The 25,203-nt window shown below is 51.6% G+C and overlaps 11 protein-coding genes across 11 annotated transcripts; 7 read left to right on the forward strand and 4 right to left on the reverse strand.

The window, feature by feature from the left end:
• Positions 1 to 1,116: 1,116 nt before the first annotated feature.
• N7468_001408 (FAD binding domain-containing protein) lies at positions 1,117 to 4,363 on the forward strand (the record flags this gene model as incomplete). The annotated part of the gene is made up of 9 exons (XM_058470705.1): positions 1,117 to 1,761; positions 1,816 to 2,109; positions 2,165 to 2,767; positions 2,839 to 3,122; positions 3,439 to 3,498; positions 3,645 to 3,759; positions 3,836 to 3,901; positions 4,045 to 4,167; positions 4,223 to 4,363. 9 exons carry the CDS (start codon positions 1,117 to 1,119, stop codon positions 4,361 to 4,363), a joined length of 2,331 nt encoding a protein of 776 aa, XP_058333846.1.
• A 538-nt stretch (positions 4,364 to 4,901) lies between these two features.
• On the forward strand, positions 4,902 to 5,515 carry N7468_001409 (small nuclear ribonucleoprotein F; the record flags this gene model as incomplete). Its single annotated transcript, XM_058470706.1, has 3 exons — positions 4,902 to 5,101; positions 5,210 to 5,365; positions 5,449 to 5,515. 3 exons carry the CDS (start codon positions 4,902 to 4,904, stop codon positions 5,513 to 5,515), a joined length of 423 nt encoding a protein of 140 aa, XP_058333847.1.
• Positions 5,516 to 7,809: 2,294 nt separating this feature from the next.
• N7468_001410 (uncharacterized protein) lies at positions 7,810 to 8,064 on the forward strand (the record flags this gene model as incomplete). The annotated part of the gene is made up of 1 exon (XM_058470707.1): positions 7,810 to 8,064. One exon carries the CDS (start codon positions 7,810 to 7,812, stop codon positions 8,062 to 8,064), a length of 255 nt encoding a protein of 84 aa, XP_058333848.1.
• Positions 8,065 to 10,077: 2,013 nt separating this feature from the next.
• On the forward strand, positions 10,078 to 10,555 carry N7468_001411 (DASH complex subunit DAD1; the record flags this gene model as incomplete). Its single annotated transcript, XM_058470708.1, has 3 exons — positions 10,078 to 10,167; positions 10,216 to 10,284; positions 10,385 to 10,555. 3 exons carry the CDS (start codon positions 10,078 to 10,080, stop codon positions 10,553 to 10,555), a joined length of 330 nt encoding a protein of 109 aa, XP_058333849.1.
• A 973-nt stretch (positions 10,556 to 11,528) lies between these two features.
• N7468_001412 (uncharacterized protein) lies at positions 11,529 to 12,505 on the reverse strand (the record flags this gene model as incomplete). Its single annotated transcript, XM_058470709.1, has 3 exons — positions 11,529 to 11,785; positions 11,840 to 12,164; positions 12,296 to 12,505. 3 exons carry the CDS (start codon positions 12,503 to 12,505, stop codon positions 11,529 to 11,531), a joined length of 792 nt encoding a protein of 263 aa, XP_058333850.1.
• Positions 12,506 to 13,606: 1,101 nt separating this feature from the next.
• On the reverse strand, positions 13,607 to 14,059 carry N7468_001413 (sulfotransferase family protein; the record flags this gene model as incomplete). The annotated part of the gene is made up of 1 exon (XM_058470710.1): positions 13,607 to 14,059. The coding sequence occupies one exon, from the start codon at positions 14,057 to 14,059 to the stop codon at positions 13,607 to 13,609; it is 453 nt and encodes a 150-aa protein (XP_058333851.1).
• A 1,381-nt stretch (positions 14,060 to 15,440) lies between these two features.
• Positions 15,441 to 17,299, forward strand: N7468_001414 (Dihydrosphingosine 1-phosphate phosphatase; the record flags this gene model as incomplete). Its single annotated transcript, XM_058470711.1, has 5 exons — positions 15,441 to 15,495; positions 15,657 to 15,792; positions 15,870 to 16,634; positions 16,692 to 17,167; positions 17,229 to 17,299. 5 exons carry the CDS (start codon positions 15,441 to 15,443, stop codon positions 17,297 to 17,299), a joined length of 1,503 nt encoding a protein of 500 aa, XP_058333852.1.
• Positions 17,300 to 18,023: 724 nt separating this feature from the next.
• N7468_001415 (SUMO protease ULP1) lies at positions 18,024 to 19,486 on the forward strand (the record flags this gene model as incomplete). The annotated part of the gene is made up of 3 exons (XM_058470712.1): positions 18,024 to 18,168; positions 18,229 to 18,751; positions 18,811 to 19,486. 3 exons carry the CDS (start codon positions 18,024 to 18,026, stop codon positions 19,484 to 19,486), a joined length of 1,344 nt encoding a protein of 447 aa, XP_058333853.1.
• Positions 19,487 to 20,111: 625 nt separating this feature from the next.
• N7468_001416 (glycoside hydrolase family 16 protein) lies at positions 20,112 to 21,575 on the reverse strand (the record flags this gene model as incomplete). The annotated part of the gene is made up of 1 exon (XM_058470713.1): positions 20,112 to 21,575. One exon carries the CDS (start codon positions 21,573 to 21,575, stop codon positions 20,112 to 20,114), a length of 1,464 nt encoding a protein of 487 aa, XP_058333854.1.
• A 349-nt stretch (positions 21,576 to 21,924) lies between these two features.
• N7468_001417 (uncharacterized protein) lies at positions 21,925 to 22,338 on the reverse strand (the record flags this gene model as incomplete). Its single annotated transcript, XM_058470714.1, has 2 exons — positions 21,925 to 22,215; positions 22,291 to 22,338. The coding sequence occupies 2 exons, from the start codon at positions 22,336 to 22,338 to the stop codon at positions 21,925 to 21,927; spliced, it is 339 nt and encodes a 112-aa protein (XP_058333855.1).
• A 398-nt stretch (positions 22,339 to 22,736) lies between these two features.
• N7468_001418 (uncharacterized protein) lies at positions 22,737 to 24,346 on the forward strand (the record flags this gene model as incomplete). Its single annotated transcript, XM_058470715.1, has 3 exons — positions 22,737 to 22,898; positions 22,933 to 23,503; positions 23,580 to 24,346. The coding sequence occupies 3 exons, from the start codon at positions 22,737 to 22,739 to the stop codon at positions 24,344 to 24,346; spliced, it is 1,500 nt and encodes a 499-aa protein (XP_058333856.1).
• Between the last annotated feature and the right edge of the window lie 857 nt (positions 24,347 to 25,203).

Below are 25,203 nucleotides of genomic sequence, written 5' to 3' on the forward strand. Positions count from 1 at the left end.
CTTCAGTGAATACATGCCGCACATGCATCCTTCGTTTGATAGTCAACCCTACTGTTGTCCGTTGAGGTATTGTTCACAAGTGGGCTACACATCTGCATTTGATTGGTTGAAAATACCAGGGTCAACTGTCAGAAAATGCTAACCCTACGAAGTGGTCTTTTATTGCGTAAAAGTCTTCCAACGCATTATCTCCACAAAGCATAAAGTGTAGATTCTGGGGTCCAGTATGTCTGTTACGCTCCCGCTTGTAGATGCCGGCTTAAGCTAAGGACTCGTTGTGGCGTATTTCCACAGGACTGACGAACTCTGGAGCGGGTCCGAGGGTCTCAAGGTACACGGGAGCGCATTCCAGCTCAGCCAGGTCGGGACGGGATCTCCTGAATTGTTCAGAATATATTATAACTGCAGAGTTCCAGGACAAACAACTTGAGTCTGCGCCACAGTAGGATATATAGAGCCCCCATCTCAGGCATATTCCCATCCCACTCACAAATCTTAAGAAATACCAGATCCAAGCCGACCTCTTAGTTTATTCCCGGGCTGGGCTGCCGAGGCCGGCCAGCATGGGGCGGCCCCCCCACGTACCGTCCACTTGCCGAAGCAGCTCCCGACCTGGAGAGCTTGGTGGGGCCTAAAGATCCTGGGCAGTTCAGAGGCTAATGTCCATCAGAGAGATGCAGGTTTCGCTTGTTTTCCCGGGTCGCCTGAGGCCCCATTCTCTTGCAGGCCCGTGCCAAATTCCCGGGCTCGAAAATACCCAGGCCTCTCAGCTTGAACGTGGAGCTGAGGGCGTCATCCGGACTTTCCGTGTGCCCATTGGCCGGGGAGGTTGAACTGTGCTTATCCCCGCGATCCAAACCGATCTTCAATGCCGTGGCAGCTCCCCGTCGAACTCAAGGCTTTGCGCGACCCGCTTATCCGGCTTGTTAAATAACTATATATGTTCCCAACATGGCCCTTCTTTCTTTTTCTATCCGTGCAGCTGTCCAAGGTCGCCTTGCGCTTTACCATTCTTTTTGTACCGGGTGACTCCATATTGCATTGCATCGACTTTGGGTGACCACCCCTCCCCTCTCTGAACCTTCCAGATACCATACCCCAGATTCTGTAGTCAACATGGCCCAAGAAACCTATGATATCGTCATAGTCGGCGCTGGGCCGGTTGGTCTTTTGCTGTCCTTGCTCATGTCCCGCTGGGGCTACAGGGTGAGGCACATCGACAATCGTCCGGTGCCGACCGCCACTGGCCGCGCCGACGGAATCCAGCCGCGCTCAACGGAAATCCTTCGCAACCTGGGTCTGAAACGTGCCATCATGGCCTATGGACCCGCCAAAGTGTACGATGTTGCGTTCTGGGATCCTCGGGGCGATGGGTCCGGTATTCATCGGACGGGCAGCTGGCCGAGCTGCCCACGCTTCATCGACACCCGCTACCCATTTACGACTTTGGTGCACCAAGGCAAGATCGAGCGCGTCTTTCTGGATGAGATCCAGAAGGCGGGTGTCCGAGTGGAGCGACCTTGGACTATTGTGGGCTTCAACAATGACGGCGCCAACGCCGACTACCCGGTCGAGGTAAACCTCAAGTCCTTGGATACCAATGTGATTGAGACGGTGCGGACCAAGTACCTTTTCAGCGGAGAGGGTGCACGCAGCTTCGTCCGTGAGCAACTGGGAATTCAAATCCACCACAAGGACCCTATTGCCCACGTTTGGGGTGTGATGGATGGTGTCGTCCGAACCAACTTCCCCGATATCGAGGTATGTGCTTTTGGATGCAAATCTGGTCCACGATCTCTCTAACCGGCGCTCCAGACTAAATGTACCATTCACTCGGATGCTGGCTCAATCATGGTCATTCCTCGCGAGGACAACATGGTTCGTTTGTATGTCCAGATTGCCTCCTCCACCGACCCCGACTGGAACCCCCGCAAGACAGCCACCGTTGAGCAGGTCCAGCAATCTGCCAAGAAGATTCTCAAGCCCTACTGGATTGAATGGGACCGAGTCGAGTGGTACTCGGTTTACCCTATTGGCCAAGGTATTGCTGAGAAGTATACCTTGGACGAGCGTGTGTTCATGGGCGGCGATGCTTGTCACACTCACAGCGTAAGTGGCATTCTCCATTCTAGCCTGACCGACAAGATACTGACGGCTGGCACAGCCCAAGGCTGGTCAGGGTATGAACACTGCTTTCCACGATGCCTTGAACATGGCCTGGAAGCTCCATGCCGTCGAGACTGGATTTGCCGACCGTTCGATCCTGAGCACATACGAGAGCGAGCGCAAAGACATTGCCGAAACTTTGCTGAATTTCGATGCGAAGTATGCGGCGCTCTTCTCCAAGCGTCGTCCGAACGCCGGAGAGGTCTCTGCCAGTAAGGCCGTGGCCAAGGATGATGGAGAGGAAGAGGACGAGTTTGTCAAGACGTTCAAGTCGTCTTGCGAGTTCACCAGTGGATACGGAGTAGCTTACAAGCCCAATGTCTTCAACTGGGACTCGAGCCATCCGGCCAAGTCCTCTTTGTTCAATATCCCCGGCGTTCGTCTAGTTTCTGGTCGCGCTCTCACTCCCTCCACAGTGACCCGTCTTGCGGACTCCAACTTTGTCCACTTGGAGCAGGAGGTGCCTGCCAACGGCTCGTTCCGCATATTCATTTTCGCTGGAAAGCAAAAGAAGACCAAGAAGGCTATCGCCGACCTGGCTGCCAATCTGGAGAAGGAGCGCTCATTCCTGTCCACATATCGCCGATCTGATATTGCAGAGGTCTCTTCTTCGAGCGCCACAACCCGCACTCTAAGCTCTTCACCATCTCGGTGATCTACGCCGCGGCCAAGACCGAGGTCGACATGGATTCCATCCCTCAGGTTCTCCGCGATTACCATCACCACCTCTATGCGGATGACATTCCCGATATCCGGGTGCCAACCGCGAAGTTCTCTGCCCATGAGAAACTCGGTATCGACGCGGAGAAGGGAGGCGTCGTTGTCACCCGCCCCGACAGCCATATTGCATGCACTGTCCAGCTGGTGGAAGGAAGTGGCACCGTCGATGCTCTCAATGAGTATTTCAACTCATTCTCAACAAAACCCTTGGGGCAAGAGTCACAGCAGAGCCGGCTGTAAGCTTGTAAGCCATGTAGATTTCTACACATTTCCGTCTTCGATATTTTCGGTGTACATAGCTTGATTCGGTTGCTCCGAGTGACCAGTGGCACATGATTGGCGTTTTTAAATACCTGCGATAAGATTACGAATAAACCATTCATCGTAACTTCCGTTCTCCATTTGCCTTGTTAGAATCGCATGGCTCGACAACCAGTAACCTCTATTAAAGTCACATGCCAAGACCTGATCTACAATTTTCCGTCCACCCCGCATCACAACACTTCGACATTGAAAAGTGAGAACAAGTGAGAGAACCTTCACTTGCCACAGCCGCATCTCGCTCCAATATTTGAAAATGCTATCTCTGATTCTGAACGCAGAGCTGGAGGGGTAAGTGCATACCGCAGGTGCCCCCGGGGGATCGCTTGCGAGTCACCGAGACCGCAGAATGCCTCCCGGCACCGCCGAGGCCCATTGCATGGCTTGCAAGGCACGCTTTAAACGGAATACCGAGCTCATACAATGGCGAGAAACAGAGTCTCCAGTCTCCAGCCGACTGATACTGAAGAGAACCCCTACTACTATACGTTCCGCGTGCAATGCAATTCCTGCCACGAGGTGCACCCAAACTGGGTCAGCTTCAACCGCTTTGTAAGTGGCTGGAACCCTATGTCCGCCGAGGCCTGCCAGAACACATACAGGTACTAATCCTTTGTCGGTCTTGTAGGAGCAGCACGAGATCCCCGGTAGCCGGGGTGAAGCGAACTTCGTCTGGAAGTGCCGTTTGTGCACGGTAAGGCTCTCTCTTCCCCCAGATCCTGGCAATGCGCTTGGAATCATCCATAAGACATCGTGATTCTTTCCGTATAAGGGTTTCCAGAATCCCTTACCCTATTACGTATGGGAATTACCTGTCTAAGCTAACATTGCGGCCAGAAAACCCACTCTGCATCGGTCGTTGCAGGGCCGCACACCTTCGAGGTCGATGAGAAGAAGAAAGGGCAAAAGATCCTGGAGTTGGACTGCCGTGGTCTGGAGTTCACCGAATTCAAACCTGATGTCAGTATTCTGCCATGATCATCTCTCCGACGTAAATTTTTTAACTCGTGCGCAGGGCGAATGGGAGGCAAAGGGTACCGACTCCTCCACCCCATTTACTGGCATTGACCTTTCTGAGGGCGAATGGTATGACTATGATGAGAAGGCTGGGGAGGAAGTTAGCATCAAAGAAATCACTTGGTCAATTGGCCGCTGATCAACTTTCTTTGCTTGACTGTCGCAATGGCATGATATTGGAGTTACTGGGGATTGAAGAAAGAGAAGTAGCATTGGAGATGGGAAGCTAGGATTTGACTACCGCATTTCTTTTTCTTATTCCGTGTATTAATAGGAAGGGGTGGGGTGGATGAGCGTGGGCTGTCAGCTACGAGGAGTTGGTGCGCGCGTGGACAGCTGGGTCAATCAGCAGAGTATTCTCACGAAATAAGAATTAATCATGCTATGAAACCAACGCTAAGGATAGCCATGCGTCGAGCTCTCTCGCTGCCCATCGCATCCATTTTTGAAAAAGATACAAAGCAAACAATATCATACAAAGGCGGTGAGTATAGTCTATCTATGATTGGTTGGTATTGCCAGTCCGTCGAGCTCACATTTTCGCGGTGGCCGCCTACACCACATCTTCTCGCCCACGCGTATTTAAGAGATCTGGCCATTGGATCTCTCTCTCATCCCACAACATCTCGTGTCCTGAAGCCTCATTCACCTCAATTAACTGATCGAACGCCGCAACCATGAGCGTGAGTTCTCCACCCAAAGACTCAAGCCAGACGATTATGGGTTCTGGACCGGAGGAGTCTACAACCGAGAGCTCCAACGAAGGCCAGGAGACCTCCACCGTCAAGGGTGAGGAGTCTGGGTCCCCTTCGAATACTGACACTAGTTCTCTGTCGCAGCTAAACCCTCTGAACCCCCGCCCATTCCTGCAGAACAGGTACGCAGACCCGGACACGCCTCTTTGGCAAGCGCAGTGAAGCACGCGCAACCTCTCCAGATGGGCGATTGGATGAAGATTGATAGCTAACTCGCGCTTCTGACACAGCGTCGGCACGGAGGTGATCATCCGCCTCAAGTGGGGTCAAGCCGAGTACAAGGGTCTTCTCCAGAGCGTCGACTCATACATGAACATTCTTCTGGCGAACGCGGAGGAATACGTCGACGGCGAGTTGACATCGGCCCTGGGTTCAGTGCTTATCCGGTAATTACCAAATTTCTCCGCAGGATATTAATGCCTGCCTATTTCCCTCCGCCCAGGATGCCGCTGACTCTTTGACTGTCCAGGTGTAACAACGTCCTCTGGATCGGCTCTGCGAAGGATGTGGAGATGACGAACATGGAGTACAGATAAAATGTCGCTATGCTGCACCAGAGAGCGGCACAGCCCGGCCCTTGATCATACCGCTACTTTTCTTCTGGGCTGCCCTGGCTCTTCCACAGGGCCCGCACTATGGTCGAAACGGGACAACGGCACTGCATTGAGTTCGCGGAAGTATTTGTTTTAGGTTTCGATACCCTCGCAGGTGGAGGATGTGATAAGTTTGCGCAACGTATTCGAGGCAGGATTGCTGTCAGTGTGGACTTCTACTCGGCATGATCTGTTCTCCTATCTTCTCTTTTTTTCTTTTCTTTTTTTCTTTGTTCATTTCCGGATCCACGAGGCGTTTTTCTTTCTTCAGGGTCCTCCCATTACAATATCGGTGCATGGTCTCTCGGTGATAACCAAATCAAATCATCTCAATTCCTATGGCGTAAGAGCGTAGACAGTGGCCCAGCGTCGAGATACCCCGCTATATGAGGGGCATGACGAAAGGCATGACGAAGGGGACATGACGAAGTCCCCGCATCCTGATATTTCATACGAGATACGCAGATAGCGACAAGAGCCATGGGTTAGAGATGATAGCGTGGCTGATTTGGCCCCATCCGACGTAGGGATTTGCGACTTGTACGGCGGGGAGGTGACGGAGTTGTAGGGCCAGCGGAGTACAACCGGTGTGGCAATTACTATTCATAGCTAACAATTACCGAGCAAGATAAACTCATAGCTGCATGGACGTCAATCAGCACGATGATCATCATTCTTGTGTCTCCACCTGACATCCATCTCACTCCCCTTGCCCCTCATCGCAGTTCCAAAAATGCCCTTGGGTACGGGCAATACACTTGCGACCCCAGGCTTCCCGATATGTCTACAGTAGCTGGATTTTTTGGTCTTTGGGGAATGACGTCGGATATACCAGTTGAAGGGAGCTAGTTGCTTAGCTCCGGGCCCAATGGACGCCTAGAGCGTGCATTACTTTGGGAGATACTAGCGTCGAAGCATGCTGTCGGGGTGTGGCCGAGGATATACGGCGAGTCCCTTACCGATGAACCCTGCACAATACAGACAATGTCAATCCCTGGGCGGACATCTGTATATAGAAACCTGGTGAGGCATGACATATAGGGCAAACATCCCACCGGTATCACACACACACGTATCCACGTATAGGCGAAGAAAACAAAAGGCATTGAAAGACAGGAGCCCCATACGTCATGGGTGTGGTGATGGTGTGCGGCGGATGCCTTTCATGCAGATGTGCACAAGCGGCTTTGGTCCGGTGGTGTTTCGGAGTCAGGGCTTTATTTGCCTTTCCTGACGTCTGCTTTGTGGAGACTTGGATCTAAAGAAGCCTTTCCTCCACACCAAATTCTCCTCCTCCCAAAGAAGGCCGCGCAAGACCGCCCCTCCAGTAGCAGACCCACCTCAGATCACTTCGCGAACGGCCCAAGGGTTTTTTTTACACTCTCCCTCCGTCATCGTCACTGGCCAGAGCGTCAACGCCACGGTCTGCCCGCTGTTGATCATCTCCCTTTTCACCCTCCTGGCACCCACAATGCTTAGGGTCATCTGCTGGTGGAAGGTTCCCAATGGAGGAACCCGACGTGTGTCTCTGCGGGAAGTCTGTGGGGGAGAAGGCAGCCAAAAAAAGGAAGGGGGGGGGGGGTGTACATGATGCGTCAGATGAGAGCTTCCAACTAATACTCGAAGAAAAGAGAAAGAACTCAATAGCCTTAGTGCATGTATGACAAGAACGATCCATGTCGTACGTCGTGAACACAGTAACATCCAGACTAATCACCACAAGGGGTCTAGTGTAGCAGGGCCTCCCTCCGAAAAAGAGGGTCCTGGTACCAAACGATGGGAAAGTCCGGGTGTGGAATGAGCTATTTTGTTCTCGAGAAAGTCTGAAGGGGCCCTAGAGTCCCCTGATCTTCATTTCTCCACCCCACCCACGCTACGACTGGCCCAAGAGAGGCCAGCAGTCCTCCTGCTCGTCGGGACTAATCTCCAACACGCGCTGTAATTTGCGATTTTTTTGTGGATTTCTCATTTTGAATTTCCCATTTTCTCTATTTCTTTATTGTTGTTCCAGATCTACATTTTCTTTAAATCCCACTAGGTTCCCCCCAACCCCTGCAGCAGCGCGCCGACTCTTGATATACTTCCTGTTCCACGGCCCCTTCCGGCACCGGCGCATACTGCTGCAGCAACTGTCTGATCGTGGCGCCTCTAGAAACCGAGGCTCTACATATACTGTCTTGTGATCCCTCCCCCTTTACCGTGGAGCAAAAATCCCATCGTGTTCACCAAGTCTCAAAATGCACGACACGCCGTCCAAGTTCATCGAGATTCTCGATCCAGAGAACTCTCTTCCACGCTCAGATTCCGATGTCCGCTTAGAAGATGTCCTCGCAGACCACGAAGCCACTATCGGCGGACGGCCTCGCTCATCTACCCAGTCCTCCACAAAGCCCATGGACAAGGGCGGTTTGGCCCGCATGAACTCGACCTCGCCTACCCAGCGCTGGAAGCGATTAAGCAACATCCTGGTGCAACCGCGCCGCAACTCATAACCTTCTTCTGATCCTGGTCACTCTTATTCTCTTCCTCTCTACGCCACCGGGCCCATGCTCCGGAACTAACGACCGAAACGATAACGGAGATTCATGAATGCGGACCATACTTCCAATTGGCTTGTCAGTATCCTTTACTATATGAAGAGATCTCAAAAAAAAGAAGGATATGATGTTGGGCCATGTAACTTGCATGGCAGTTACTGTTGGATTCGGGCAATCCTAGAAACACGGTTGAGCCGGAAGAGGGGGAGTCATTTGGCCTTCGACTGGGTCTGATTCTGGTTGGATTACCAAGCCAAATCGGATTCCCGCCAGAGACCTTTCCCCTGTTGACTCCGTGACGATGTGATGATGTCTACTTTTTCTTTCTATACTTGTCTCATCGGTAGACCTGTTAATGACTTGAATTCTGGATTGATTCCAGGACCCCTTTGACTTCATTTCTTGGATCTTCATTTCTCTAATATTTTTTTTATTTTTATCTTTCTATATTTTTTTTATCCTTTTTTTTCCCATTCCCAATCTTTCCCCACCCCTTTGTGTTCTCCGAGGCTTCCTGTTCCAGAAGCGGAACTTTGAGGAAGAGAAAGAAAAGTATAGAACAAAGTGGAGCAGACCCCGTGTTAATTTCCCCTTTTGTCCATAATTCTCTATTACGAGTAGACAAAAGAAAGATATTGATTCGCGGGCCGATGTAGCGTTTACCGCAATTTCCCAACCATGAAAAAAAACTCTACAGGACCCCCTCCCCCCCCTTCCCCGCCGTACTAACCTTCTACAAGCAACCGCCAGAACCAAATCGCTACCCCAGCCACTAGACATGCAAGCAAAAAAAGGAACTAACCCTCTGCACCTGGATCTAAAATTGGCCGAACACCGGGATGGATCTGAAATATCGTGGTCCGTGGAACTGCACGTCATTCTCAGGTACCGGTGGACCCTAGGCGCCAGCAGTTCTGGTAGGGGCTTACCGGCGTGGTGGGACAGTGTCCTACTCAGTAAAGAGCCGATGTCTTGTCTGTCATTAGCGCGACGGCTTTTTGCCGGGCTGGCCCTGGAGTGGGCCGGAGGGCACACAGTCCTGGGCTAGACGGGCCTATTTGTCTTGCGCTGACTCTGGCGGGCGTGGACATGCGGATCTGGACGGGCAATTAGAAGATACCGAGGGAGAATGAAAGTTGTGAAATCTTGGTGTGAATTGTCGGAAATTGGACTCCCTTGAGATTTGATGCAGTTCATTTCCGATCTGTGGAATCTGTCAAGGCTTGTTGCTTCACGGCAGCTGGAGGGTTCAGACCGTATTTTTAAGATTACTGTAGAACTTGCGCTGCTTGAAAGGTGAATTTGCGGCTTCATACGAAATTCTGCTTCTTTCCCTCGTCGAGTTCCGTCCGCAATGAGAGCTTGGCAAGATCTTCGACGAGCTCCTGCTTTGGAGCGTGGTCTCGTAGGCCTCGCGTCAAAAGAGCTCGATCCTCGGATCACATGGTCAAGACCAGAAATTGGAGAAAGTAACCACATGTCAGCGTGTCTCAAAAATAGATCTTCCCCCAGGCACCCCAAAAGTCCAACCCGCGTTTCAGGATGATCCCCCAAACCATGGTCCTATCAACCCATGCATCACATGTGCCAGAACCAAAACCAATCAAAAATCCCACACACAGCGCGCGAAGACTACACGAAACAAGCAAAGCAAACCCCCCTCATGAATCCCAGATTGGCCTAAACGCAGCCCGATCGCCGATCACATCCTATCGCGATCCAAAATAAACCCCCACCAACCACAGCCTCCCCGCACGCGCTCCGTCCCTGACCACCGTCCCACAACGCTGCTGCCACTGCAAAGACAAGCAAAACCACGCCCGAAACCGTAACCTCGAACCACTCACTGTCTCTCCCGCGCATCCCGGCCAACGTCGCGTGGAACGACCCACGGCACCGCGTGAAGCGCTGAAATCGGTTCGGGCCCCTTGATCTGCGTCGCGTCTGCAACCCCTCTACGAGCCCGATATGGCGTGGACGCCGGGTGGAAATGGCCGTGCCGCGACCCCTACAGTGTTTGAGCAGCAGCGGGAGGAACTAGTCCGCGACATTGCCGTGGTAAAGTTGGGATAACTTATGTTGGGAGGAGTAATGGGCTAATTACAGATTGCAGGGATGGAGCAGGTGCTCCAGAACATAAATCGGTTGAATCGGAACTTGGAGAGTATCATTACGGTATGCATTGCTCCGTTTTCTTTCTTTTCTTTTCTTTTTCTTTTTCCTTTTTTTTTTTTGGATCGCGCGGGGTGGTTGATGCCTGGACTGACCGGAGCAGGTGGGCAATGAATTCGGGTCCGTCGAAGCGCTCTGGTCGCAATTCGAAAATTTCATGGGGCGACCGGACGACCAGAACGAAGAAGCTGGTGGTGCGAAGCGAAAGGTCAGTGGCGAGGGCCAGGGCCAGACAGACGCATATGAAGAGGGCGAGTCTACGGCGAGTCAATAATGATAACGATGTGAACTCTGGGCATCAACGGGGAACGGGCGTCGCCAAGAAGGCTTTTCTGGATTATGGGGATACGGACTTTTGCTCGGCTCGGTCTAGCCCTACGATCTTTTTGGACAGGCATCATATGCCCTCAATCAGGGCATATGTCAGGACAAATCCAGATTGGTTGGGGCAGTGGCCCCCAGTCAATAGGAGATTGGATCTGGGGATCTTATCTTCGAAATTCGAGGCAGAACGCTGGCTGTATCGGGGCAGGCGAATAATTCGATCCACGGATTGATATTGATATTGCCTGTCGTATCTACCAGGGCGCCCTTCCACCATTGAGCTGGTCTACAGACATTGACCGGCCCTTTTTGCGAGATAGCGACCAATTGCAAGACTTCCTGCGACAATACTTCGTATAGGATATCTATGGTTTCTACGAGTTCAAGCTGAACATGAAGATTTTGGATGTATTTGTTTCAGTAACACATAGGGTCGCTTTCGCCAACGTAACATATCAGATAACATCATTGAGAACACCAGTCCCATGCATGCCAGAGGGAAAAGGAAAAGAAGCAATGGCCCGGATCATGAGAACCAAAGATAGAGTAAAAGAAAGGGGGGAACAATGGTCATGAGATAAAGACACAATGGAGGCGAGTCAAAAATAGTCAAGAACGACGATCAATCAACAGCGAAGAGAAAACGGGGGAACGGAAAAAAAATAAAAGAAGAAAAAGCCTCCATCGACAAGTAGCAAGGTGCGAGAGCGCGCAGCGTCTCAAACGCCAAGAAGAAAATACTGCAGTTCATGTCTAGCTTTGTCCAGCTTGCCGTGACATGATAAACAGAGTAGGCAAGCAAGCCGAGGAAGCAACCAGGCTATGATCGGGCCAGTAGAGAAGCGAAGAAGGAAAACATCGGTCAAGAAGCGAACAGAGAGGGGGGCGAAAGAGGTCGTACCGCAGGAAAAAGAAACCCCATTTTACAGGATCTTGCAGGATCGCTTTTTGATCTTCTTACCGGGGCGGCTGCTGCTGGGTTGCTTGGCACTGCTGCTACTCTTACCGGGCTGCTGTGTTTTCCAACCTTGCTCTTCGATTGACACGGCCATGTCGACTGCCTTGGCGAAGACATCGTCTACGCCGCGCATCTCCTTGCTGCTGCATTCCACATAGGTTGCGCCCATCCGTTGAGCGACGGCGTTGCCTTGCTCCGGGTAATAGGCGTGAGACCTTGGGTCTTGAGAAGCTCAATGCATGTGCGTTTGCTGCGCAGGTCTGATTTCAGACCGACCAGGATAATCGGGGTTGTCGGGCAGAAGTGCAGGACTTCCGGATACCACTGGCAGGGTTGTCAGTACAAGGACAGAGGATGGCTTCCAGGGTTGAAAGTCCTCATGGATCATATTGCTTACCTTGTCCATAACATTTTCCAAGGATGCGGGGCAGTCAATTGCGAAGCAGACAAACAGAAGGTCTGTTTCTGGGTAGGACAACGGGCGCAAACGGTCGTATTCTTCTTGCCCCGCGGTATCCCAGAGGGCTAGCTCGACGGTCTTCCCAGATGAACGATGAACCGTCTGAGTGATATAGTTCTCAAAGACGGTCGGAACGTATTTCTATGGTGGGAGTTAGCTTTGGGGTCGAATGTGGGGAGTCGGTTCGAAGTTGATATTGGTTCTTACCTCGGGAAGTAGCCTTGGGAATAGCTGATCAACAAGCAAGTCTTGCCGCATCCACCATCTCCCACCACGACAAACTTTTTTGAATATGAAGGTGGCTGAGTGATATTGGTTGCGTCCGACATTTGCCCGCTGGAAAAGCTGGTGTTGGTGCTGACGGTGCCGTTGCTTACGCGGACACTATGGCTGCGGGTTCGACTGTGGTATGGAGATGTGGATGGGGGAGGCGTGGCGACAGAGCGACGTCGCGAGGCCGCATAGTACTGCTCGTCATACATATGGCTCATGGTAGTGTGGAATGGAAAATCCCTTGCAAGGCGGGAAGGATGGCTCGTTATCTGCCTGTAGATCGGGATGGAAGCTGTCTTGAATGAAACAGCAATAGCGCAAAGGCGAAGAGAATTCCCAAAGCTGAGCAAGTTGGAAAGAGTATGAGAAGAGAAGAGCAGAAGAAGACGAATCTCCTAGATCTAGGGATCGCCTGCGATAAAGATTCGAGGGTCTTGGACGGGGCGAGGCCCGTGTTTACATGTGCGCTGCCATAGCAACGGGCCCGCCTCATGACGAAAGCCACCCCCCCCGACCTTGGCTGGCTGTCATCTTGTCAGGTTTGATGTGATCGCTCCGATCACTGTTGCTTTTTTGGGGGCTGTAGAGTCCCGCTCGAAGCCCCTTAGCCCCTCTTCCCCACTGCTCAGCTCTGCCAGAACCGGCTCGTGGTAACTTGCCTCGGGTCCAGATCGCTGTATGCTCATATCACTGGCGATTAGTGCTTTTCCGTTTATTAATTTGTTACTATATGAGAATGATCTTGCCAATGATGCCGATAATCTGGGAATTTGCAATATCTATTGCTTTTCGGAGCTTTTCTCTCGCCCTTCAGGGCATAGCACTTTCATACATGCTGCGACACGCTAGCTTGTACCTCGATACAGTGCCAGTCATGTCCCACAAGATGTTCGCCGTTGACTCAAGGGAGATTAACTCTGGCCCCTTTCCCAATGTACCTGTTATTCTAGACCACCTCTGCATTTGGTCTTCGACCACTTCTGTACCCATGGTACAATGTCACCCCCGTCCTTCATCCGAGCGCTCGTAGACGTGAGGGCCAGGGCAAAGACAATTGAGGGCTTACGGTCCCTTCTCCCTGTCAATACAATAACCAAAATGCGCCAGCAGCTACAGGAATAGACAAGCAGACTAGGAAGTTCCCAGTTGCCCTGCTGAATCGTGCTTTATCCACGGTCATCAATCGGGGCCCGAATTCGGCCGCAATGTTGCCCTGGGGAAATGGCGCATCGGGTTCTCCACGACCCAGGAATCGACAAAGTGGCGCCCTTTCAATCTTAGCCTGGAAGCTCTCAGCACGGGCGGGAAACTCACCAGCCGTCCTCGACTGCCCAGTCCAGATACTCGCGGCCCTCCTCTTGTAGCATTCTTTCCAGTCCCTCATAGTGGTCCATATAGGCCTGCTCAGCGTTGCGTTCAAAATCACCGCGGAACAGGAATTTGTCATGCCCCATGTCAGTCAACCAAACACCCCAGAAGAGTTCGGCGTTGAACCAGCTCCCCAGCCAATACTTCCAGCTCTGCATCATGGGCAGCACTGACGCTCGGAAGCTGACTTTCCAAGCCCCTAGATCCCGGCGCCGGTTCAGAATTACCAAGGCTTCTGGGTAAGCTTGCACAAGTTCTGGCGCGAACCATGCCGCTGGGATGTCAGTAGTAGCTTCTTTATCGGCCAATATGCGATCGAAATAGTCTCTGCGTAAGATTTCTGGCGGTGGCAGGCGATTCTGCAATTTGAGGATCATGAGTTCGCAATAAAGCATACTTGTATGCGGGTTGAGGAGCCACCAGTCAAAGCCATGCGCAACTCCATTGAATCCGATTATCTGTAGTGCGTTGTGAAGAGATTCGGTTCCGCTTCTCGGCAGTCCGAGACAAATAACCTTCAGGTCTCGCTGTCGCTGCACTGGGGGGCGCTGGGAGAGGATAGATTAGTTTGGCAATCGAGAGCATCGTTGAGGCCGAAGTTCTTCAAGGCGATGATAAGCAGCCAAGGATGCGCACCTCTTTAAGGTTGGGAAGCCCTTAAGTATTCTGCGATTATAGCCGAACCTCTAAGCTTCTGGTCTAGAATGCTTGTCTCTGGTCCTTAAGGCCTCTTAAGGCCTCCCATGTAGAGACTTGAGTTGGAAGCCTCTCTGTGGCAGATGAATACTTCCGGTATCACAGCCACACGAATACGAATGACATATCCGCCAGCGCTAGCCTCGTTCGTCTTCTGACAAAGATTTCTTTTTCCTTTTCCCTTTTTTGTTCCGAATCAATCCTTCTTGGGGCGTTGCTCTTATCGTTTCTAAGTTGAGAAAACAAGCTACTAAGATTTCAAGGTTGCCGCTAGACGGATACGGGAACCGTATTGATGGTTATTTGAGTTCAGTCTGAATTGCCAGCCTTCTGATACTTGGAAGAGAGTAATCAACTTGTAGCGATGCTTTTCAGGCCCAACTTCCGCTAATAATAGTACCCGTGGTAGTGATTGGACTCTCTAAGATATTTCCAGTGTGGAAACTCTGACAACAATATTGGTCGTATTTCCAAGTGAGAAGATACTAGGATAGAACGAGGCTTGATATAAAGTTCCTTCAAATATAGTACAAGTATAGCATCGCAACCACCCGTGAGATGCCGCGAGAACTTAAAAGAAGTCGATCTGTGGATGCTTTTTCTCAGCGATCCTCGCCACATCCGAGCGCGTCCCAGCGGGTACCAGGAGCCCTCAAGACCTCCAGCAGTGTTTATTCAGGCAAGAAAATGCATTTAGACAAGGGAAACAAGTAATTATCTAAACTACCAAGCGATCAACCTTAAATAACCGGGGCTGTGAAGATTGCGAGCAGTCAAGAGTATAAGCCGAAACTGCTGAGGGGCGTGACTAAGCCCACACAGTGCCGCGCGGCGACGCATCAGGGGCCGTTGAGCATGTGCTGCGGCGACGAGTGATTTTCGGCGGAATTTTGATTCTCACAACTTTCCTCCCCCTTCCAGTGGCGTACCCTCAGCTCCTATATTCCTGAACTCGCGTAACCCAACTTTCATACGCTCCTTATGTCCGCTTGAGTCTTCAAAGCTCGAACCCAAAGCGCCAGCCCCCGATCTATGTATGGGGGACCTGGTCTTGCGCATCCAGATCGATAACATCACACAATGGGACAGGACGGGAAAGACAAGCCCGACGCGGGGCTGAGAGATCTGAATCATTGTATGCGGCTTCGCCCTATCCTCTGCTCACCCTCGAACCTCGGCGAGGTCAATTTGCTAATCTCGCCGCGGTATGGCTAGATTCGAATCGTCTTCCCAGCTGGCGCTATTACCCTCGACAAAAACTATTACCGTTGATCCGATATGAGACACCCTACCTAGCATGGGCCCAGGAGAAGGTCCGGACACCGGCCTTGGACTCATACTTCGCCTTTACGGCCAACCTCGGCACGCATACCTTCTTTATGGTTTTCTTGCCGTTCCTTTTCTGGTGCGGTCATACTAGTTTGGGCCGAGGGTACGTCTTTCTCTGCAGTGGAAGCCCAATATACTAGGAGAACGAGCGAACTGATGACCGATGTGCCAACAGATTAGTGCACATCCTTGCATCCGGCGTGTTCTTCAGCGGGTTTATCAAAGACTTGTTGTGTCTACCTCGGCCCCTCTCGCCCCGCTACAGCGTATCACTATGTCAGGGTCTGCCGCTCTTGAATATGGGTTTCCGTCAACCCATTCGACAAACGCCGTCTCTGTCGCGGTTTATGCGATCGCTCTGCTCAATACGCCTGACTCCACTGTCACCCCGCAAACCAACGTTATCCTACAGGGAATCACATATCTTTACGTCACGTCAATTGTGCTGGGCCGGCTATATTGTGGAATGCATGGGATGCTGGATGTGGTAATTGGCTGTATACTGGGCGCCTTGATTGGCCTCGCTCAGTACCTCTTAGGCCCCGCTTTCGATGACTACCTTTTATACACCTCATGGAAAGGAGTCATTTGGGTCCCTGTTGTCATTCTAGTCCTTGTCCGCATTCATCCCGAACCCGCAGACGACTGTCCATGCTTTGACGACAGCGTTGCATTCGCGGGCGTGACTCTCGGTGTTGATGTTGGATCATGGTACTTTACCCAGTCAGCCCTTGCCTGGGCCGATCCCCTGCCGGGAACTATTCCATATCACTACGGAAGCCTTGGACTTATCAAGACTGTGCTCCGCCTGGTTCTCGGCGTGCTGTGTGTCTTCGCATGGAGAGAAGTCACCAAGCCCACTCTGCTGCGCATTCTTCCTCCTATCTTCCGCAGCTTGGAAAAACTTGGTCTTCTTCTGCCGCGGAGATTCTTCACCACAGCTTCGTAAGTATAGGTCAAAGCCGAAGCCCAGTGCTCTGTAATGTTGACACCGCTTACTAGGCAATACACAACGGTACCAACAAACCTGAAAGATAACGAAGTCCTTCCCAATTTCTCAGAAATTCCCGGAATCATCACTAGTTTCCGACACCCACGCCGGCGGGCTATCTCAGTTGGCCCACAATCCGAGGCCGACGCGTACGAGACTTTGGCGTATCGTGAGAAGCGCCGCCGGGAGAGTCAATCCAGCAGCTATCGCGAATCGCCCGCCGAAGGAGAAGCCAATGGAGAAGCCAATGGGGCCGGCGTCACCTCGAGGAAAGGAACCAAACTAGATGAGTACGAGGACATGATGGGCAAGGGAAGCCCCAACACGACACTGCTGGAAACCGATGGCAACGTCCCGCGGTCATCTCCCTTACCATCTCCTGCGTATAATGGATCTCGCGCAGACGAGAAGGAGGTGTTTTCCCAGATCGAGAAGCCTCGTGTTCGTTACGATGTCGAGGTTGTCACGAAGCTCGTGGTATATGCAGGTACGTACATTCCATTTAAAACTTTGTCTCCGAACACTTTGCTTATTCGGACATCTTGTAGGCATTCCTTGGGTGGTGATTAACGTGGCGCCCTATGTATTTGATATGGTCGGACTCGGCGTCCCCCATTAATTGCATAATGGATCAGCCCTTTGTCTGTTGTCTCCATCGGCCACCCTGCCCAGGCCCTGCTTTGGCATTGCGGAACAGATTGATTCCGAGGCATAAGTTGGGGTTCCCCATGTACATACTGCAAATCTGTATCCTTACAGTATCTGTCTCTAGTGTGCTTTGAAGCAAAGTCTGTATCTGTTATAGAGGGAAATGATTGTCATGACGTTGTATCTCAAATGTCCCTCTTTCTTCGCTTATCTTTTAGGTGAAACATCCCGCGTGTAGCTGTATATATCATGCTCAGGTAAGACGTGATGTTCCGGTACTATTACGATTATGTTCAAAAATGGATCTTTGTGACAATTTATAGAATGATTATGTGTCTTTATCTGATCCAGGAATCGTCTGAAACATCTTTTGTTGAAGTTTCATATACTTCGGCACGAACAATGGGATCTGCGCGATACCTAATGTGGTTAGCACATGATTAGTCAGTACCAGCCTTCCCCAATGATGCAACTGGGAGAATCGCGTTGCGTTTGTCTGAAATTATCAACTCCCGAGGTCGACTATCGTCGCTCTGCCCCGAGAATGGGCAGTATCTTGACGTCCCTTTTGGTCCATATACAGTCGCGTACCCAGGCATCCTCCTCTCAGCGATTGCGACACCCAGATACCATCCCCCCCTTCACTCCCCGATCTTCCCTTCGTCCTGGCGTGAAACCGGAAGTGATCGATCGCAATGGAGTTTTTCTCCAGATTATGGTCACGGCGCAAGTCACCAGATGTCCCGTCACAAAATCCAGATGTCTCCGATCAACCGTTCTCACTCGCTGCATTCAGCCCTTTCAGAGCTCCCCCACCACATGAACGCGAACATGCTGGAGGTAGGCGGCGTGATATTCCAAGATCGGGAAGAATTGGAGAATGCTCACAACGTTCTCCAGGCTTACTGGAAATACCCGGAGCATTTCCACATTCGAGATCACCATCACCGGTACCATCAACACAGCCTGCGCAAAGCGAACGTGCCGAAAATGACCTTCCAGTCTCCGAATTTGGTCGTATGGACCTTGAGTCCATGGATGTTGACCTAAGTACATTTCCGCAGCTCCGCACAGATTTGGGTACCCACCTTCATCCAAGGCCTGTACGGTCATTACCGTCCTCATTAAAACCAACCAGGTTCGCTACTCCGGTATCGCGACGCGAACCAAGTGTTGCCAGCAACAATGCAGCCTCCACGCAAACAATGCTCATCGAAGATCCCTGGGACGAACAGTTCAAAAGATACGAGAGAAACCCATTTGGACTCCCAGTGTCAGCCGTCCAACTCGTCACTCCAACGAAACCAATACCGCCGGGCCGTGTGTCATCCCTTTTCGCCAAAGAATGGGACGCTCATAAGAAACTGAAGCTCTCTCTTGAAGAGGAGCTTCGGCCGGGCGGATACAGCTTACGGGCCAAGCGGTGCGTCCACTATCTTCTGAGTGGATACAGAAGATCTCGAAGGCCCTGCATACCAACAGAGCTGTTGCAAAGTCTTTAGCAGGTGATGATTTGATGGCGACAGACATCGCAACTTGCGTCAAGCCACTCGCATGGCTGAATGACGAGATCATCAATTCCTACCTGGGGATTATCATCCAATATTTAAGTCAATCGGCGGGGAATGCCGAGCCGGCCGAGGCTCCTCGGTTTCATGCTTTCAACACATTCTTCTATACAACCCTCCGACAGAAGGGATACGATGGCGTGCGCCGGTGGGCAAAACGAGCAAAAATCAATGGCGAGAGCTTACTGGGGGTTGACATGGTCTTTGTGCCCGTGCACGAGTCCTCTCATTGGACTTTGATGGTCATACGGCCAGCAGACCGAACTATTGAATACTTTGACTCATTGGGCTCTCGAGGGAAACGTCAAGTGGGTATTATCAAAGAATGGCTACGAGGGGAACTGGGCGCAAGCTACGTTGATGATGAATGGTCAGTTCTTCCCTCCGTGTCTTCTCAGCAAGACAACGGGAGTGACTGTGGTGTGTTCCTCCTTACAAACGCAAAGGCCGTTGCGCTGAACATTGAGCCTACTGCGTTCGGTGCTCGCGACACAAGTACTCTTCGCAAGAAGATCATTGCAGAAATCATGAATGGCGGACTCCATGGCGAGTTTGATCCCGTAGACAAGTCTGGGAATGTCCTGCTATGAGTGGCCTGAGCCCTTATACATGGCTGCCCTCTGCCTGATACGTTCCGCTTCGTTTCATCTTTCACCACTTCTTCCACGTCCACACGGCACTTCCAGGAAGCTCTCCTTCGAACCCTACTCTTTTCCCTTTCCATTGTCTCTCTATCTACTCATTATGGAAACAGTCGGTGTGCACTGTTCTCCTACGGCGTTGACGGTTTCGGGTTCCTACTTCACGGCTTATATGGCATGGCGATAGAAAATTGACAGGATCCGGATGGTCCTGTGTCAGCTCAGGGAGCGACTTGGCCTTGGTGCCTTGAATGAATTCGAATGATACCCCATTGTTGGTTATATGAGAGGACTTACGCAGTTTAGTGTTTCTTGTGCAGTGCCCGAGTACATTAAGTCGATCGGCTCCCAAATAAACTACCATAAGTTAATACAAGCTGATGCCTATCAAGATCCCCTGGCTGCATTTTGGTGTCGTGAATGAGGCCCCGAGAACCTTTCTATTCCATGAAAGCACGGCTATTAAGAATACAGAAAAAAGAATATTAGTATTACCAGCGGTCGGTGCTTTTTAATGATACATGTCTCCCACAGCACGAACGAGAGACCGAAGAAGATAGGTCAACTAGACAACTCACTCCATCTCGCCCAAGTGGATCTCATCGATATTGCAGATCCGTTGACACGGTGCCTTGAGATGCTCCTTGTCATGGTCAGCATCTCCCTCATGATGGTGCTTATGACGGTGCTTCTGCTTTTCCTTCTTCCGACATTTGTCACCCTTTTTGCCCTTTCTACACTTTTTTCTCTTCGCAACCCCCGTCACAATCTCCGTATCATCAAACGAGTCTAGCTCATCCGCAACCGATGAACCAGCCAGCGGCAACTGGTGGCCCCCATGCCTCTGCTCCGGCGGGACATTCCCTCGGTTATTCCCGTCCGACGAGCGATTGTACGCGAGCTCAATAAACTCAATGCCAAGAAAGATGCTCTCGCCAAGCTTGATATCGCCCGTCCACACTCCCCCGTCACTCCAGAGATTGATCACTAGCCGGCTCTGCAGGTTCGGTACTTGGTACGACTTGGAATCTTGGAGCATGCCGTCCACGTACCAGCGCGACATGCCGGGGTGCCAATCCAGCCGGTGCGTTGACCAGGTCGTCCACGCCACGGGGATGTCCGCTATCGTGCTTGCTCCCGGAATCATCTGATCTGTTGCCGGGTCGTAGTCCGGCTGATTGGCGTACCGCACCCGGTTAGACGGATCGCTGGTTAAGATCTCGATGTCCGATTCGCAGTTCGGATTATAGGTAAAGATGCCTGCGCATGCGCCAGAGGGCGGGCGGTTAGGTTGGAAAGGATTGACAGCATCTGTCGTATTGTGGGCTTTGACGGGTAGACGAGCCGGATGTTGCGACGCTGGATGGTGGACGGGCAGTTCCGAGATCGACGGGGGCTGATGGACGAAGACGCTGGAGGGAAGAAGCCGAAGGCGTACGCGTAGAGAGCAGTGCCAGATGTCGCGCACCCGAGTCTCGATCTCGGCGGTCGAAGTAAACCTCGAGTGCCGGGTTGTACGAAGAACAAGATATGTTGCGTTCGGATGGTGCTGGTCGTGGGCTCTGGTCAGGAATACGTTCCGTCTGGAATTTACCATTGTTACTGGTGCTCTAGGATGGCTGGGGCGGTGCCATTGCTGGCTGACCCAGTCTCTGTGAAAGGCGGTTTTGAACAAGTATAGAGAGTCTGGTTGAGGTTGTGTGTCGCCTCCATTGTGATCTGTTGAGTAGTAAAAGTCTCTGTCGCCGCCATCATCAAAGCTATCGTCGCCTTCAGTGTTTATTGTGCCATTGAGGCTAGAAAAGCCTCTGCTGAGGTGCGGTACTAAAGGAACGGTGCGGAAATCCCATAGTTTATAGTGCTGGAAGTATCCTGGATCTGGACCCGATACTGTAAAGCAGTCACAATCCAGGGGATCCTTTTTGTAGACAGGCAAAGAGGAGGTATTTTTGCCAGAGCTGGGCGAGGATGAGACTAGGGCCGTGAAAGCTGTGAGTGTCCATATGGCTATACTCTGCAATGATGCATTTTGCTTCATGGCGACAATCCAGGGCGGTTGTTTCGAGCGCGACCTGCAGAAACAAGTCTGGTGAAGGCCCCAGAGTGTGTTCTGTCGGTCAATTCTACCATCTCGTTTATTTTGCAAGTGGCCGACATCGTCGCGGAAGGTGCGATGTGAATAACCTCAAAACATCCGGATTAGGAAAGTGGTTTGCACCAACCTCCCTTTTTTGCATTCCCAGGCCCAAAGATTGTATTTTCATGGCACAACCTATCAAATCAAGAATTCCCTACTGTTCTCTATCATCTTGGACCCGACTCTCCAGTTTACTGACCAGTTGACTCTCGTTCATGTTGACCTCTACAAAGCTCAAAAACCAGGAGCGTCACGACGGTAAGGACGGTGTCGTCACAGGCAGGGGATGGCCGGGCAGGCTGCGCTGGGGCCTCCAGTCGCGAGGGCGAAGATTAGCCGAGGGAAATGATTGGGCGGGCAGGCAATCCTTTGCGTCCGCTTGCAAAAGTTGGGCGGGCGAGGGAAGCCCTGCGGACTGCAGCGGCCACGAGTGCGATTGGTGGTGGTTGGGGGCAGCAGTGAACGGGGCCCCACGGCCTGGCCGGTCGTGGCTGATGAGTGGCCAGTTGCGGCAGGGTGGGCGGTCGTACAGTGTTCGCCACTGGCGTTAGTGTCGCACTAGGGGCTGGCGGTCGCACTAACGCATGCAGGCAGCCCCATTTGGGTCGCAACACACCGCAGCAGGTGGTCTGACCGCCAAGGGTTCGGGTATGTGTACGGTCATTTAACCCATTCCCGAAAAATATCGTATTAAAATCTATGGGATTCACAGCGGGAGAGTGTGGGCGATGAAGACTGAACCAAGATGGAACAGACAGAACTGAGAGATTAGTAGAGCTAGAGCAACATGAATATGATCAAATTGGAGTCATTTGCCGGTAAGACAGACCGGTGGGTGAGGCGGAATGTAAGATGCCAACTGACCAACTGGCGGTGGTTTGTGGTCAGGGGAGTGTCAGGGTGTGTCACCCGGCCTTGCCGCCCCTGCCCTTTCGTCGGTCTCAATCTTCTCCTCTCCCAACCCTCCGCCCTCACCAGAATTGTCTACACCACCGCGATGGACTTAGTCTAAGAATACCGCTTCCTCATACAAGGAACCCGCCATCATAACTACGACCCACAATGTCCACCATGACTTCTTTGGAGAGGAGTCTCTCTTGTACCTCCAGCGCTTCTCTCTCCATGTCAAGCCCTCGGCTCTCCGTTCGACGCGAGACCACACCGCCCGGCTCTGAACTTTCTCTCACCCAGCTCCATGACCGCATGAACCAACTGGACTCCCGCGTCCTTGAACTTCGAATCCTCAGTCCTGACCAAGGATGGCTATGTCGACCGCCGGAACCGTGAGGATGATCACATCCGCCGCGAATTCGCCAACCACAGCGCCATCTCTCATCGGATTGATCTGAACGTGGTGGCCCTTCGGACTGATGTGGACCAGATCCGGAGTAGTATCTTCCAGTTGAAGTCGAGTATCGGCCAGTCCGGTACGGAGACTGTGTTTTTACGTGGAGATGTGGATCGGATGCAGAAGACATTGGACCAGCTCTACACCGATACAGCCCAGATGAAGTCTGATATTTGTGCATCTCGTATTGATATCAGCAAGCTTCAGACTGCCACCAACCAACTCCGTACCGATCTTATCACTCTTGAACACAAACTATCCCATCAACTGAATTCCATGGAAAGCCGGGTTAACTCGCGTATCGATTCTCTCCAGTCCCACATGAGACAGTCGGATCGTGTTCGCTTCAACTCTCTCGCCCAAACTGTCCACGCTCCCATCACACCTGTCCCTGTCATCTTGGATGACGGCTCTCTCGAATATCCTACCTACTTCCCTCGGACTGTCTGGCGATTCTGGTGTCTCAAGAAACGAAGTCGAGGTAAGCCAGGAAATACTCACCAGGAATCAGTGCACCTGGATAAGTCTTCAGCATCTGACATCCCCCCCCCCAACAGTCCACCGCTTAGTTGAACTCGCCGAGTTCTACCAACTTGAAGGTTACCAAAGCTGGTCTCGAATGCAACCTACAGACATCTTCTGTGATGATAGTGATTCAAGTGATGCCAGTGATAGTGCCTTTAACATGACCCGATCTGAGGCTGTTGTCCAGTATCCCGATGCAGCCCATCAAGCCCTGGCTGCTACGCTCGGTCTGGTATATTACAAGATTCGGAACGAAGTGGGGGAGGGGCCCAATGCCCACATGATGTCTCGTCCTCCCAAACGTCAGCAAGATGACGTTGCTTCCAACAGCACCAGCAACAAATCGAAGCCGGTCAAAATGCCGCGCCGGCCCAGCGTTTCTGACAGTTTCTTACAACGCCTGATCACCGGTCCATCAATTGAATCAAAGTCCTCAACTTCTGCCGAGGAGTACGACAAGCTGGGGTGGAACCCATTTGCTGATGTTTCAGAGGATGCCATGCTCAAGCTACGCTCCATTGACCCAGATGACATCGGCACTGTCTTGCGTGCTCTCGAGCAAGGACGACTCAAGCTCAAGCCTAGTAGATCGGAGAAGCTCAATATGTCACCAACCGACTCCAAGGCCAGCAAGTCTTTTGAGAAAGCTGCTGACCCTGTGTCGGAAGTTGCAACTGTGCCTAACACCGTTCCTACCCAGCCGGTTACTTCCGCGGGCAATAATTTTAGCAAGAGTCACACAAGCTCTCTTCAAGGTGTTCCCCCCACTGCTTCGGATTCCGACAGTTCGACCTCTTGAGGGCATGGATAAATCTTTGCTCAATCCATCTATTATCTGCATTACCTGGGGCTTCCTCCCAAGTGATTCTGGCTACGGCCAGGGCATATGTCTTTTCCCGACAGGGATAGACCGATTACCGTATCAACCGAAGCCTCATATTAAGGCTATGGCGGCGATTCTCTGCCATCGTGCGCGACAACGCTAACAAGATAATGCTGTTGTCAGGTGGGTGGTCTAAATCGTCCCAGGCCGAGGCCTTTTGGACGATCGGTATCAAATGTTTTCTTCACTTATACATATGCTTGCATCTGCTGCCTTTACGTGGGGTTTTGGGAGTTGATTTTGATAATTTTTGTTTTTCTGCTGCGTTTTCTAGCGACTTTTGCATGCTCTGGGATCTGCATAGCATTTTTTGGAGTTTGGTTCTTGTGATTTAGTTGAATACCCCTACCTCTGCATTTCGGATTGTTTAGGTCTGGGTTTGAGTTTTATCCGATCTCTGTGATCAATTGATTGACTCATTGATGGAACAGGGAACCTGTGCCATCCATTGAGTATTTGAAAACCGTCTCAATTCGCTCGCATCGTATTTTTCGAGACCCGATACCGTCTGCGGACCGAATCGCCTTGCTGCCAGCCTTTATATCCTGAGTTTTCCCAACTCGTGCGACGCAGGTCATCCTTGTAATCGACCCGCGAAGTGTACGCTTCCGGTACAGATGCCGGCATAGAGTGATTGCTCTTGATTATGGTCACTCAACTCGAATAAGGATAAGATTGTGTTGTGATGACTCTGCTTCGCGATGCAAATACTGACAATCAACGCTCCATATAGTACAAATGTGAAAGCCGTGCCTCAGATGAGTTTATCTCAA

This window comes from Penicillium chermesinum, assembly GCF_028974085.1.
Source record: "Penicillium chermesinum strain IBT 19713 chromosome Unknown utg000002l:1.0-5270490.0:1.0-5274688.0, whole genome shotgun sequence".
Taxonomy (NCBI): Eukaryota; Fungi; Ascomycota; class Eurotiomycetes; order Eurotiales; family Aspergillaceae; genus Penicillium; species Penicillium chermesinum.